Consider the following 15,566-nt stretch of genomic DNA (forward strand, 5'->3'; position numbering starts at 1 on the left):
ACGTCAGTTACACTCACTAACCTTTTGCCAGCAGAAAAAGGATCCAGCACCTTCTAATGATTGATTTTGAATCTGTGTTCAAATTTTCTCTGGAAAAGAAAAACAATGCAATCAATGTAGGTTTTTATCTCCTTTTAACACTATGAAAGCTTGTGTACATCTTGCAACACCTATGTTACTACAATGAAATTATATATATATATATATAAAAAGGTATAAACCACGACCGCTTTTAACATGGCTTCCATTGTGGGAAGAAAAATGATTAAAATGCATTTTAAATTAAGACAAAACCAGAAACTTTTATTGTGTATATATCTGTAATGTAATATAGTCCCAAATTTTATTTAATTCAATTTATTGGTTGTTTATTAAAAATAAATTGCACATGTTAGATTATTGCGAATTTCTGCATCAAAAGTGCCATCTCACTAGAAACTGGAGGACTGGATACAAGTTGTGACGATGCCCAGAGTTTCAGATGATACTAAGAAAGTCGGACAGCAGCTGCAATGGAGACTGAAGCTGGATCACTATTCTAGTACATTTTCATCCTTTTTGATCTCAAAATATGTTTTTGTTAGTTGTCGGCACCCTCGTGTCCAAGTCGTACCAGATTACGTGGATGATCGAACCAGACTTTAAGCACCAATCCGACCGCGGTGTCGGGACAGTATCTCAGTTTCCCGCAGATGCTTAAAATCCAGGCCGGTAATTCGGGGGGGTCGTGTCTGACCTTGTCGTTACCTGATTTTATAAGAGATTTCCAGACCGACGGGAATACATTGTTACTGGTTTTAAACTCGCTGTCAGCAGTCTACTGTTAAAATATGTATTTAGTCCAGCTCAGCGTTATAAAACTGGAGACTGAATACTGGTCCTCAGTTGAACTTCTTGCACTGGCATAAAATTCCCTTATGTTGTTGAGATTTTTTGGACTTATTTCCATAAAATGAATGTCCATATTTTTTTCTTTAAGTACATTAACCAGCCCATGCTGTAGTTTTTTTTTTTATTTATTTATGTTTTTTTCAATCTTTGTTTTCTTCTATTTCATTTAGCTGTTCCTCATCTACTGTGGTGTCTGTTCTTGTTGGTGCACTTATTTTATTTATTTCAGATGGACTGCTGTCTTCACTCAAAGTTGGTGTTGTACCAGTTATGTGAATTTTCATCCCCAAATATATTAAAGGAAGTGAAATGCCACTTAATTTTGGCTGTGGTTTTCTAACTAATAACAAATAAAATGGCAGGCTGTCATGGAATTTAGAATGTAGTGGTGCGTAGCGATTTATTTAGTGTGAAGCAGCTCATTAGTATGCAAGCAATGGTATACGCTATATATACGCATGGTCACATGATGCTGTTTAACCAATCAGAGGTGGTTATTTTTCCAAGTCGTGTTTTTTATATCTATATCTATTTTTTTTTTTTTATTATTAATTGTTTTAAAAAGGTGGTAACTGCAACATAAATGATCAGCTAAATTCCAAATAACAGTTCAGCCAGGCTACTGTTACAAACCACCTGTGTCAAGTGTTCTTTAGCCACAAATAAATCACTTTACTATGGAAAAAACACCACATGACCACTGCAGTTTATGGGGCTTCAGGACATTTGCTGCAAGTTTTAATTTACTCTATATTTTGGTATCTGTGATTTCCATTACATGAGAGTAGATGTTGAACTTCATGCTGATTTGAACTCGGCTCTCGCTAAGATGAGCACCAACTAAGACGTAGCTTTACAGTAAACTAATGTGATCCATCTACTTGCGTTGTTTTCCATCTGACGATGCAGATATCCTTCTGTCTGGTGTTGATTGCTGAAGTGTAATGCTGGCTCCAGGGATCAGCTCATTTTGCCTCCCCAGCACATCAGCACACACAACTGCTGTGATGCTGGCTCCGGGGATCAACCCAGTGTGGTCTCCCCAGTGCATCAGCATGACAACAGTCTGGATTGAGCCAAGAGGGTACATCTCTGGGGTCTTCAAGTGGGATACTCAGACTCATCAAATGCATATGTTTTTAAATACATGCCGTTGTCACAGGAAGTTGGTAGACCGCGAAAAAAAAGTAGGCAACGCATTTACTGCGCATGCACGGATTTCTGAAATTAAAAGGGAGGGTTCACGGCGCTAGCTGTCATTTTCTATCTGTGAATTGCTGAACACCCTGTATATCACTGTTTTTATTTTAAACTGGTTACCATAGCTGTGGAATATAGCAAACTGTTTTAAACTGTAGTCCAAATCTTTATTGAAAGCTACATTTTACAGGAAAAAACACTACTTATGTACTACAAACATAAATCACATTGTTTTTGTGGTACAAATATGAAGCCAGAAGTCAATAGAAAGAGAGAACCTCACTCTGTTGCGCTCCAAAAATGTCTATATTTAATTCATAAAAACCATGTTTCAACATAAAAGTGCCATCGTCAGAGCGTAGGGTTACAGAGTTGAACACTATTACGGTTATAAAGAGCAGGTGAATATAATTACACAAAAATATTAACATAAAATGAATTATTTTGTATATGTGACTAATCATGAATTAATTGTGCGATTCATTTATCTTAATGTGTAATCATTTTATAAAAATTGAACAGGAATTTGTATGACCTTTATTTTTTTATATAATATAAAAAACCAACACTTGCTTACAGTATGATTAGAACAACATCTAAGCAAAAAGTAAGGGTTTGAGTGCTAAAAACAAATGTAATTAAATATTCAAATGCAGCCATTTGTTCTAGAATAAACAATAAAACCATATTATTTGAACAGTGCGATCAATCTAAAAATAAATTAAACATGAATTTACTTTACACCTAGATAGATAAGATGACAAACGTTACAAAAAAGCTTTTGTTTTTGTTTTTGAAAAAATAAAGGATGGCATTTCGGTCCTGTAATCTTCACTGTATCAATGAACACTCTCTTTAAATTCAGAAATTCGCGCATGTGCTATAGAGACGATACCTGCTTTTTTCATGGTCTACAAATTTCCTGTGACACCGCCACATCAAGTAGATAACTCACTGAAATAACTTACTGTACATCTGGAGCCTCCATGTAGATTTTTGTACAAGTCCTAAAAGAAAAAATAAAGTTTTGTGTAAGTACATTAATTTTATTTGCTTTGTTGTATACAACAGTCCATCATTAATACTCTCTCATCAGTATCATAAATATAATCATATATAATATATATATCTATATTATATATATATATATATATATATATATATATATACCACATACACACACACACACACACACACACACACACAGTAAAGACATGATCACATATGCACACACACACAGTAACAGTCAAAACTTGGAGTACACTAGGAAACTAGGTTTTTTTCATAATTGACAATGTTTTACGTTGTATACTTGAAAATGAAAACACATGTTACAATATACAAAACAAAACATAAGGATTACCAAAGCAATGCTCAAGAGAATTGAAAATTGTGTCTAAATCTTCCTCAAAAATTCCTCAAAATAGCCACCCTTTGCCTTAATAACAGCCTCACAAACACGAGGCATTTGGTTAACAAGTTTCAGCAGGAAATCACCCGACATGTCTTCCCAGCTCTTCTGCAGCAATTCCCAGAGATGTAGGGCACTTGTGGGTAGCTTTGCTTTGACTCTTCTGTCCAGTTCAGCCCATACAAGTTCTATGGGATTGAGGTCTGGAGACTTGGCAGGCCAGGTCATTAGATTGAGTTGTCCTTCACTTTCCTTCTTCGCCAGATAGTTCTTTCACAACTTTGAGGTGTGTTTCCAGTCAGTATCTTGCTGAAGAATGAAGGACTGCCCAACTATCCGTAATCCTGATGGAATGCCATGCCTCTGAAGAATGCTATGATAGCTATGCTGGTTGAGCTTGCCATGGACTTGGTAAAGATCACCAACTCTGTCACCAGCCTCCATTCTTCCAGTTAGGCCAGCTTCACGCAATCTCCTCTGAGTAGTTGATGTTGAAACATCTGTACTTCTAGTAGCATTTAGCTGAGCTTGTATTTCAGGGGGCAGTTAATCGCCGGTTTCGCAGACTTGTGACTCGAATGAACTTGTTCTCCAATTCCGAGGTCATCCTTGGCCTGCCTGACCTTGTTCGGTCCTCATGACTCCCAGTTTCTTCAAATCGTTTGATGGTCTTGGCCACAGCAGTTACAGACACTTGCAAAGTTCTTGCTATTTGTCTTAAAGATTGGCCTTCATTTCTTAAAATAATTACAGACTTTTTTCTTTGCTTAACTAAGCATATTTTGCCATTTTCTGCTCCCTTACATTCAGGAATGAAACTTGTGCCTATTCTACCTATATTTACAGTAATCATGGACCCTCACCTGTTAACAATAACTGGTGACAGAAAGGTTAATTAGGTAACATGCTAGTTAACTCAGAGAACATCTAACAAAGACCCTTTTATACTTAGGCCAGTGTTCTAACACCGTGTTATTCACATTTCAGACTTTTAACTGACTTAGGCTTCAGGCTGAAATCCCCTTGCTTTGGGTGACCATTTCATTGAAATTGACAAAATTTACATTTTCATTTAAAAATGTAATTTTTAAATGCAATTCACTTATGATTATCAGCTTATATAAGTAAATATATCATATAATGAAATATTAAGTGTTTACAGACAAGTTTATACAGTTAAAAAGCATAGATAATCATGAAAAACCTGGTTTCAAGCAGGTGCACTCAAACTTTTGATGGTACTAATATATATATATATATATATATATATATATATATATATATATATATATATATATATATATATATACATACACACACACACACACACACACATATATATATATATGTAAAATCTGGTTGTGCTGCCCGTCCTTCTTAAAAGTTCCAGTCCAAGAATTGTGAAGCTGTCCTTCTCCGGGCAGGGTTTATGAGAATTAAACCACTGCCACCTGGTGGCTGTCGACTCTTCTGCATTTTACAATGTTCCTCCATATCTTCTGCTGTAACAAGATTCAAGCATTTGCTGCCCCTACAAGCTCTTCATTGCATATCACAGTGGGTTCAGCTTCAGAAGAGCCTTGAAAATGATAAACACAGGCTGGCCACTTCCTCCACACACCACTGAGGTGCCACCTCCCATGCAGCAGCAGCTCTAACACCATATCTCTCATCTATTAGGCTCCAGAATTTCTGATACAGCTCCCCTGCATCACAAATCTGAGCAATATCCTAATCCTTTAAGATAAGCAACTGCACCCTGGTCCATAGGTTGTATAGTAGATGTGGTGTTAGGAGGCAAATAAACTATTTAAACATTTTCATTGTAGTCTTTGAGGGATAGAGAATGGCTTGTTGCATTGACAAGTACTAAAATTGCCTTTTCTGCCAAGTTGGTTGTATGGAGAAATTTGCTTACATGTGGTATAAATTCTTTATCATACCACTCATCAAAAACGGTTTGTGTCGTTCAAGGTCATTTGTTAGGCCTCCCTGTGACAAGGAGATGTGTTAAACTCACATTCTTAAGCGCTTGTGGGCGTTTTGACCTACAGATGGCAAGAGGCTTTACGTCTTCAGAGCTGCTGCATTCACAAACAACAGTAATGAGACAGGATCTTCTGCTGCCTTTAATCCAAAAGCTAATTGTTCCTCTCAAGTTTGAACTATGTTATTCATAATTTTCTTCCAAAAAAAGTCCAGTTTCCTCACAGCTGTAGATTTGGTCTGGCTTGTAACCTTCAGTTACCACCAACACCGCTGTGGCTTAAGACAGAACTGGCTATCTATCACTTTCTCTTGAACCATCGGGGCTGACATAGGAATGTTTTCTCATTTTTTCAAATCGTATTAAAAAAGCTTCTTGCATTCTTTCACATCTTCCTATTCGTATTCTTTTATGTTTGCCAGTACCCTCTGCAAACGTTGCTTCACAAAGTATTGCCTCAGCTTTACACCACTCAAACAGAGGAGGCAGCCATCGGCAACTTACACAGATGTTCACAGCCATGCAGCTCAACCAATATATGCGCTGAGCTCCATTAGAAATGTCCAGAGCAGCAGTGGATGCGCTCCAGAAAATTTTCTGTTTTCTGTTTCGGTTCGGCTCCGTTGCAACTTTCTTATTAACAAATTGTTTTGTTTTTTTTGTTTTGTTTTTTTAAACAATTAAAAACTGTGACATTTCCCAATGATCTCGGTGGGTTAGCGTCTTTACATTCAATGTAATAACTTAATATGATGTTTGTCTGAAATAAACAAAACTAATCGAATCCATCAAATATGCCACTTTTCTTCTCTGTTCTGTTTCAACTTTGTGGTGTTTTTAACTTAACAAATAATATTTCCAGGGTTCTACACATCTGCTGTATATTTGAAAGGTAATCCCATAAAAATATTGTGACAAACAGCTCTTCAAAGCATTATATATTTACCATAACCTACATATTTCTTATTGCACAGCTATGCTGTTTCAAACAGAAGTAAGACATACAACAAATGTAACAAGTACAACTTTTATACATACTTTTGGACATCATAAATGAAAATGAAACACTGAACAATCAAATCAATATACAATAAACATTGCTGTTTTCTCAAGGCAACAGTAAAATGCCTTAACTCTTAATACTGTGGGACATATTCCCCGAATATGACATTAATACATGTACGTGTATTAGAAACGTAACTGGATTATTTAATTAAAAACGGTGTGTTTTGAGAAACAGGGCGAACTGCTGTGTCTTAAGAGAGCATCTTTCTTGTACACATACTAAACTGTCACCTACTGAACAAGGTGACCGGGGCTAGGTGGCACCTGGACTGGATTAGGCTGAAATGACAGTTGAATTATGTACAGATAATTCCCAATTGCAACAACAATCACTTTGACACAAGACATAAACTAGTGATGTCACAGTAGAAAAGGACATTAAAACAGCAAAAGGACTGGGAGTTTAAAGATGCAAGATACACAAATGATCTCCTGAAAGTGGCTATTTAGCAGAGTGAAAAAGACCATAAATATTCAAGCAAAACTAAACATTTCGTGCTCCAGATCAAATGCTAAACAAGGTGCCATCACTCTGCTAAGTGCAGCTGCAACTCCGGGACTCTGCCTAAAAACAGACCCAAAACGTGGCTTTGCCTTAACGGACCCAAGAAGAGGAAGCAAGCTGCATTCAAGTCACTACCACAAGAACGAGACTGAGGCCCGGCTGGAGGACCTGCCGTAAGACTTACAGAGACTGTTATCAGACAAACCAGTCTGGGTCTGCTGTACACCTAAAACCACAGTATCCAAAGGAAACTGTGCCATGCTACCAGCGTAGCTAAAAGATTCAGTGAAGAGGACAGAGCGGACGGGCGCTGTTGTGGATCCTATACCGAGGACTGAAGAATTTGCTGCAGCTGTATGTTGAATCTATTGAGAATTGAGAGCTTTGTTGCTGAATCTGATCCAATGTGGGATTGAAGACTTTGTTGCCGAGAGGAGAGTTTTTGTAGTGGACACTTCAACAGATTGAGTTTCCAAGCCAGCAGACCAAAAGTCTAAGCTTCATGGAACCACTGAGTATAATTCCAGTTGCATTTTCCTTTCATGGAACTAAATTAACTGTAACATATTCAAATAGAATTGAACTGTTAATTACTTAGTTTGCACACTTTGTGTGTGAAATAACTTTGTGAAACTTGAAGTAAATATAAGTAATCTACCTCATATTGTTGTATGAATTTCTTTAAAAATAAACTTGCTATATCCTTAATCTATATACCATTAATAAGCTCAATGTGATATATTCCAAGATTGTCTGCATCATATCAGTTTAAGCCGTGTGTGAGCAGGTTACTAGCTAAGGCACAGCTTGCCTGGTATGCTGAAGTTGCTGCTTTGTGTGTGAGGAGATAGGCGGTGTCATATTTCAATGGCCTGCTAGCTGCATGAATGCAGTGAGAGATTTTGACTTGTGTTTGTGCTTAGAGGCTTACTTTCTGACTTTTCTGATTTCTGTTTATTATTTGTGTACTTAATAAAATACTACTATTGATTAAACAGTCCTTGTGTCTAGCGTGTGTGTGTGTTCATAGTAAATCCTCAATCTTTGTAAAACGTTGATTAAACTAATCAACCCAGATAAACTCTAAATGATCAATTATTTAATTGTTCCTACAATATCCAGGAATATAACTAGCAAACCTCTGATTATTAACAAAGTACTTCACTTCCCACATATTTAAAGCTTGTTTTCTGTGTACATAACATAAGTTAATAACCACACCTGTTTATTTTGAGTGAACACAAGACTGAATACGTAACATGGATACAGCATGTAGCTGACCGCAAAGAGGAAGTCTAAACTGAAGTCAAACATAGTGCTATTTGATTCGTTGGCTGCTCCGAAAAAGCAAGCTAAATGTAATGTTGTCATTAGCTGGCTGTGATGTAATGCTTTGCCGTTGACAACCGAGGTGCAAGACCATGGGAAAAACACTTTGTTCAAATTACTGTAGGCTTGAAAACAATAGAAAGAGACAGCGAGAACAGACTGAAAGGGAACGAAAAAGAAAACATTATTAACCGATACTAAAACTAAACCGTAATAAATACATTTTGTTTTTCATTTCTGTTCCATGAAAAATGTAGTGTTTTTTCGTTTATCGTTCCTGTTCCGTTTCGAATCCCTGGTGGGGTTATATATGTTTTTGAATATTGATTATAAAAAAGAAGAGGTATCACATAGGGTTGCTTCCTATATGCAGATTCATTATGTCGTGTCTTTATTAAAACAGGATTCTACCGTGATTGATTTCTAATACTTCATTTATAGTCATAGTTAAAACCATCCTTGACTGATGTTAACTCAATTACATAAACAAACTGTAATAGCAGTTATTTTTGTGAACTATTTCTACAAACTAACAGCACTCACCTCTCAAACCTCTGGTACAGTGCAAGATGTACATCATATTTGTTTTCCAGCCTGGATACGGCTGTGTTCACTTTAGTGCTTACAATGTCCATATTTACATCCGTCTTCTTCAGCAGGTTAAAGAAGTAGGCAACACTACAAGAAAAGAAAAAGAACCCACACTCAGTTTCCAAGAAATATAGTGCTACAGCTTCAGGACCTCAGGCAGCTTCAATCAGAAACTGTGATGATTTAGTGGGGTCAGTGGCAGGGGTGGCTGCTTTAAATCAAGATTTAAAATAACTTGATTTATTTTTTTTAATTATTTAATTATTGATTTAAATCATTTTCAGTTACTACCTATTTTATATAGTTTCTCAAGTAAAATACATGAAAAGTTTTAAAAAAAGTTTTTAATGTTTTAAAAATGTTACTGACACAATCATCTTACTGTCTATTAACTAAAACTCTTAGGGCTGTATTCTGATCACAGTGCAAATGCAAGTGCAAGTGTGAAAGTCGCTTGCCCCCAATTCTGTGGCACATAAATGGAGCGAAGATGTAAAAAAAAAATACCGCAGCAAAATGGAATTCTGAAGACTTGCCTTGCCCCTTTATAGAGCGCCTGCCCCATCATTAACATATTGGCTGAAGCGATTCTAATGCAAAGGGGTCCCAAATAGACAATTGAGCACTGTGTTAAGACCCGCTGAAACCAGGTTTCTTTAGTGGTGAAAGCAGGAACTTTCATAACCGAACACACTATACAGAGCAAAGTAGTCCTAAGTAACAACTGCGTGTGTTTGGACTGACACAGAAAGAGGAAATCAAAGAAGGAAAAGAATGGGTAGGATGAGTAAGGGGAATTTTTCTCTGGAATACTCCATCGCTAAATTCTTGTAGTTCACATTTAGAGGATGCTACAGTGATAAATAATTTGCTTTATTTATGTATGCATTTAAGATTGAGTAACTTAGTTTGGTATGCAACCATTTACAAACCACCATTTCCAACATCTTTAAATTTACAGTGTGGAGTTACTGTAGAGCTACAACTACGGTACTACAAAAAAAATGCCATCATATAAAAAAAATAATAATAATAATAATAATCGATTTAAGTCACCAATTGATTTTTTCCACCAGCGCAATCAATGGCAACCAGGTTTCCTGGGCCTAAATTTCAAATAATGAATACATTTTATGAACATCTGTATTTAATATTAAAACCATGAGATGATGCTTACTTCACATTTATATTCTTCTGCAGCTCTGAGAATGTAAACGTCATTGTATTCAGGTCTGTTCCCGCTATGAACAAACAGACTCCCCAGTGCTTTACGTTGGTGTCCTATGGATGAAAAACATGAAGAAATTAGAATGTGCTCAATATAGATAACTAGGCCTGCTCCTTTTCAACATTCAGGGGCTCACAAAATACTGCAAAGAAAAACAGTGTTACACATCCCCATGTGTTGCTACAACTGTTTAAATAGCTGTAGTTTTTCTTTTCATTGTTAACATCCTGACAACTTTTTACACTTACAAACTTTAAAGTCTGTTTCAAAGCTCTTTTCAAAATGTCCGCTCTAGTGCACTGGGGTTTGAGATCTATCCTCCAAATCACCTTGGGAAGAACGACTAAAAAAAACAAAAAAAACAAAAAAAAAAAAACACAACATAAAGCTCTGGCTTTTCTGTTCTGTACCACATCATGGATCGTTATTGCTCTGTTACCCGTTTGAAATATGGGCAATAAACCTTACACTAACGGTGCACTAGATCAGACATTTTAAAAACAGCTTTGAAACAGACTTTAAAATTCTAAGTGTAAAAAGTTGTCAGGATGGTAACAATGAAAAGAACAGTTACAGGTATGTTATTTAAACAGTTGTAGCGTTATATTTTTCAGAACACTGTGGTTTGGGTATTTGTGCCAGCACTAACCCTAACAAACTTTTCTTCATATACTCAAAGGCAATTCTAAGACTCGACAATGGCAGGGATTATTATTATTATTGTATTTCTTTAACCGTACCTCCTGTATGGCATTTCTGTATGACTTTCCTGTGTAGTTAATTCACTACGGTTAAGCAAGGCCTTCATTGTTCTTACTTTTTTCAACTTTATAACAGTGTTACATATAATGGCTTTGATAACATTTTTAAAATGAATGAATATTCAAATAGGTTAACAGACTCAGGGCTCTTTAAGGCTGGTTGTTTTTTATTGGACTCTCTCCAGTACACTATGTTGCTGGAGAGTAACACAGAGTAGCCATTGGGACACCTGAAATCTGTTAATTATACAAGAGTTTGCTCCACATCAAGTTTAATAGTTTCTGAACAGCACAGTGGGATTGAGTAAGATGGAGATACTAGTATCCAAAGTAGTAAAGACCCTGAAACCAGCAGCACAATTAACATGTTTCGTGATGTTTCAATAAACAACGACATTATACCTTGAGCCAATAATTCTCAGTGCTGCACAAAATAAGCTCTTGGTAAGGTTTGTAGCGTCAAGGGGGGGTCATCATATAATTCTGTGCATGAAAGTAACAGAATTGGAATATACAGGGGGGAGTCTTAAACCATTCTCTGTGTCTTCTTGGTTTCTGGTCACCAACGAATGCTTTTAAAAAGAGTCGTAAACTGAATACTGGACACATGGCTTATCTTCACGTTCCCTGAATGACTCATTCGGCAGCACAAGCCAGACAATTCACACTTAAGACAAGAACCAGTCTATGTCATAAATCCAGCCGTCAGGGGGCAGAATAGGGGACCAATGGAGAACAAGGCACCTCGTCGGTATGAGAACAACCAATGAAAAACACTTCAGGTGGGCTCAGGCACAGCCCAAACTAACTCAACTATCCAATCACAGGGGTAGAGAGAGACCTACAAAAACATGAGCGCGATATTGAAACATCACACGAAATCCAAGGCTCCAATATACAAACCAGTCTTTGAACTGTGATAACCTGGAGATCCAGCCTGCGACACTCTAATACGAGATAACTATTCTAGTGTACTGTTCAGTTTAGTTCATTCTTCCTTTCTGTATTACACCGTGTATTTACAGTATAATCGGAAATCTCGAAAAACGATTCACTTCTAAATCTGTTGTAGTCATTTTTGTATTACTTTAGTATAAATACATGTTAATTTGGATTCATATGTTGTTTTTTTTCTGACTTTGTGAACGAAAAGACACACATTTGCCCATTTTTCCATTTGAAATAGTGATATTTTGAAATATCACTGTCCTGGTCACAAAAGCAAAGTTTATGGGGAATAATAGCCATTTTCTATACTTTTGAGGCATAAGCAATTAGGAAATAACACTTACTACCCAGGAACAAAAATTGTGTTACATAGTGTTATCTTTGTTTAGTTGTTGCACCTTTAATTTAATTTTTCCTTTATTTAGTTTTATTTCTAATAAAAACTGTTACTTTGTATTCAATAGAAACGTGGTCTAACTAGTCTGATTATTCCGAGAAGGGTTGGGTTCTATGTGATTTGAATTTAAAACGGTATTCAATTATTACAATTTAAACTAGTCAAAATACAAATATACTTAGCCAACTACAGGTTATATCAAGTTCAAATGTGTATAGGAGGCATTATTGAACCAGTTTGAAAGCTGGGGGCCCAAGGAGGTTATGTGATTCCTATTGTACTCAGACATGTTAAGGCAAGTACTTTGGTATCCAAGGCTGCACAAAAATTGTAACTAGGGGTTATTCTGGAATACAAATACAAAAAAAAAAAATTGTAGTGAACTTCAGCTGAAAAGAATGTAACTATAATGGCTATTTAACTCATCCAAATAACTATACATTTCATTAAGAAATGTTACAAGCTAAGCTTAATATTTCTACTTCACTTTGAATCTGACAAGACAATCAATCAGATGTGCAAAAAATAGCCTAACTAGCAGAAAATCACTGCAGTTTATTGTATTGCTTTGAAACGTGCTACGGTTACACAGCAAACATCATTCTTTTAAAACAATGTCACTGACTGTGCCGAACGCCAACAACTAGTAACAATAACTAAAACAATAAGAGGACAATCTAAATATTACCAAATACAATGTCAAACTAAATGCTTTGAACATTATTTCTAAGTTTGAAATAGAGGGGAGGGGTACAAACAGGAGACTACATATGCATCATCATGATGCAGCAAATAAATGCAAAACTAGCCGATTAACATCATGAATTATACATTTAAAATACTGAATTCATCACTGAGCACTTAAACGATAATGATGGAGCAGATTTATAGAATACCCTAAGTAACACAGTTAATTAAATATATACACCCACCATCCCGAGACTAGTTTCATGAATCTGGCCCTTATGTATTAACAAGAAATGTGTTTCGGAAAACATAAAAGTATGGGGCTTACCTTTATGTTTAAACTTTGAATGATCAGCAAGCTCATCTTGTCTCATTTACTTTTTTTGCTGTAAATCACACTATATCTTCTGATGACTTGGAGGTGGCATTTTAATTGTAAAAATGTAATTTACCCAAAAACCAGTATATCTACTGGGTGCCAACTTCCGATACTGGGTTCTGCAATTAAATGAATGCTGCGTTTGTAGTGGCACGGCAAACGTAATGTTTTTGTATAGACTCGAACTATGGTATAAGAACAATGTTATTTTAACAACATGCAAAGGATGTGTTACATCAAAAGTCAAGGTTAACAGTAAATTGTGGGCAACTGCTTTGTTAATGAAAGCTGTATATTTCCCCATAATGCAGGATGTTAAGGGTTAAAATAGCTACTTGAGAGGGGAGAGACAGGGGGTGCTGCTGTGGCAGTGGCAGATGATGCGGACATGAGAATGTTTATCAATCTCTGCTCCAAAAAAATGATTGCTGGAAGAAAATCTTCAGGTCCTGACCAGATCCTTCAGCATACATTGTGCATCTGTGCGCAACTATCCTAGAGGCCTGTCTTGATCTCTCAAAACCATCAACATAAAATCAAGGCTTAGGAATTCCAGGGTCCAAGGGTGTAACCGACAGGTTCCAAAGTCACAATTTGGTCTGTGCTGAAAACAAGGACGGGTGCAAAATGTAACAGTGACCTACGGCAATCCATCTCTGTCAACCTTCCATTACTGCACACAGTGGATATAGGTCACTGTGAGCTACTCATTCATGTTACTGATGACGTCTCTAATTTTCAATCTACACTCTAGTGGCGAGTGGGGAGGGATGACCATCACTGACAATCTTGTTTAGTAAGAGGCAGAGTTGATGATTTTACACAATTTTCTGAGCCTTCATCTCTCCATAACTTGGTCCACTTGAGCTGGTTTGTCCTTTCAAGAAACCTGGCTGCAAGAACATTTACTTACCGGCACTATATCCCCCGATGACAGCACTGTCTCCCATATTCTCCATGCTCGATCACACACCTCGTCCGTCACCTTCAGCTTCTGACACAGTGTGAGAAAGTCAGATTCCTTGTCTTTATGCCTGAGAAGAAAACGATACAATCGTACTGAAAACTTTTACAAATACTGTACATGCATGTGTGAGTTCAGAAAACTGAACAGTATTTGTTAACTTCTGTTTTTATCTATTCATACATGTGTTAGTCCCATTTACCCAATACCATCTCAGCCACCATGTGTACATGAAACCCAACAGAATTTGTGATTTTCAGGAAATTATTATTAATTGACGGTCACTACATTGCGTCAGTGCTAAACATTCATATTTAAAAATATTGTTCACAATAAGTTACTGGATACAATAGATTCTAATTCGAAGTTTTCAGCAACACAAACTTAAGAGCCGTCTTTATGTCTCTAGATATTTTCTTTAGCTCAATATCACGGAGGTCATAAAGACCAACGTCGACCAAAGTTTTGCTATCTTCAAGCAACATGTGAATATTGGTGCTTTTTTAGTGTTATAAAAACAGCGAGTCACATTCAATGTTGGTGTAAAACATGTTTGACATTAGGGAGGTCACAAATATATATGACGTTAAAACACCAAATGCACCGTTATTTGTTTAAAGCCCCACAGGTGGCTCATTTAAACTAAGACCCCTTACTTATCTTAAAAAAAAAAAAAAAAAAAAAAGGTAACGCTGATCGACCTCCCTATATGACAGACCGCCTGACAAATCTTGTGACCCGTGACAACAATGAAAGCAATATTTAATTAATCCATCCATTACCTTTCGGCTGTAAGTTCGTTGCTCTTGTTTGGACTACCCCCGTTGTCCATCTGTTTATCTTCCATCTCCTGTATTACAGTAGCCGCCGCTGTTCTTCTCTGGCTTTTGGGGGGCATATTATCACTTGATGAGCTGATGATCTGATGATTCTTGTAAGGGCAGCACTGCAGTATGAGTCCACCGGTTGACGTTTCGCTGCAATCAAACTGTTTGTTTATTTCTTGTTTTAAATCCCCCAGGTAAAGTACACAGCGCTCCTTTAGCATGAACTGAATCAGAGACCTCTCAAACCGCGGGAAAGCTACGACACATCCGCATCTACAGTCATTTCCTCTCAACTCCGGCCCCAAAACAACAAGAGGAGTCTTGCCCAGCAGAGTGGCCGTATAGACATGGCCATGCGCAGAAGCGTAGGTTTTGTACTTTTGTTTTTCATTATCA

The 15,566-nt window shown here is 36.8% G+C and overlaps 1 protein-coding gene across 1 annotated transcript; it reads right to left on the minus strand.

Annotated features, from left to right (window-relative positions):
- Positions 1-10: 10 nt before the first annotated feature.
- On the minus strand, positions 11-15,566 carry LOC121321346 (retinoblastoma-associated protein-like). Its single transcript, XM_041260244.1, has 6 exons — positions 15,126-15,566; positions 14,293-14,413; positions 10,157-10,260; positions 8,932-9,066; positions 3,060-3,098; positions 11-89 (listed from the first exon to the last, which is right to left on the minus strand). Exons 1-6 carry the CDS (start codon positions 15,389-15,391, stop codon positions 17-19), a joined length of 738 nt encoding a protein of 245 aa, XP_041116178.1. The 5' UTR covers positions 15,392-15,566; the 3' UTR covers positions 11-16.

This window comes from Polyodon spathula, chromosome 9, assembly GCF_017654505.1.
Source record: "Polyodon spathula isolate WHYD16114869_AA chromosome 9, ASM1765450v1, whole genome shotgun sequence".
Taxonomy (NCBI): domain Eukaryota; kingdom Metazoa; phylum Chordata; class Actinopteri; order Acipenseriformes; family Polyodontidae; genus Polyodon; species Polyodon spathula.

What these genes read in the sequence shown, in the direction of transcription:
- LOC121321346 (XM_041260244.1), bottom strand. Translation starts at nt 15,391, where the DNA reads ATGCTAAAGGAGCGCTGTGTACTTTACCTGGGGGATTTAAAACAAGAA. An exon ending in CAGAAGAATATAAATGTGAA is followed by an intron (nt 9,067 to 10,156) that starts GTAAGCATCATC and finishes CTTTTCTTGTAG; the next exon opens with TGTTGCCTACTTCTTTAACC. An exon ending in CTGTACCAGAGGTTTGAGAG is followed by an intron (nt 3,099 to 8,931) that starts GTGAGTGCTGTT and finishes TTTTTCTTTTAG; the next exon opens with GACTTGTACAAAAATCTACA.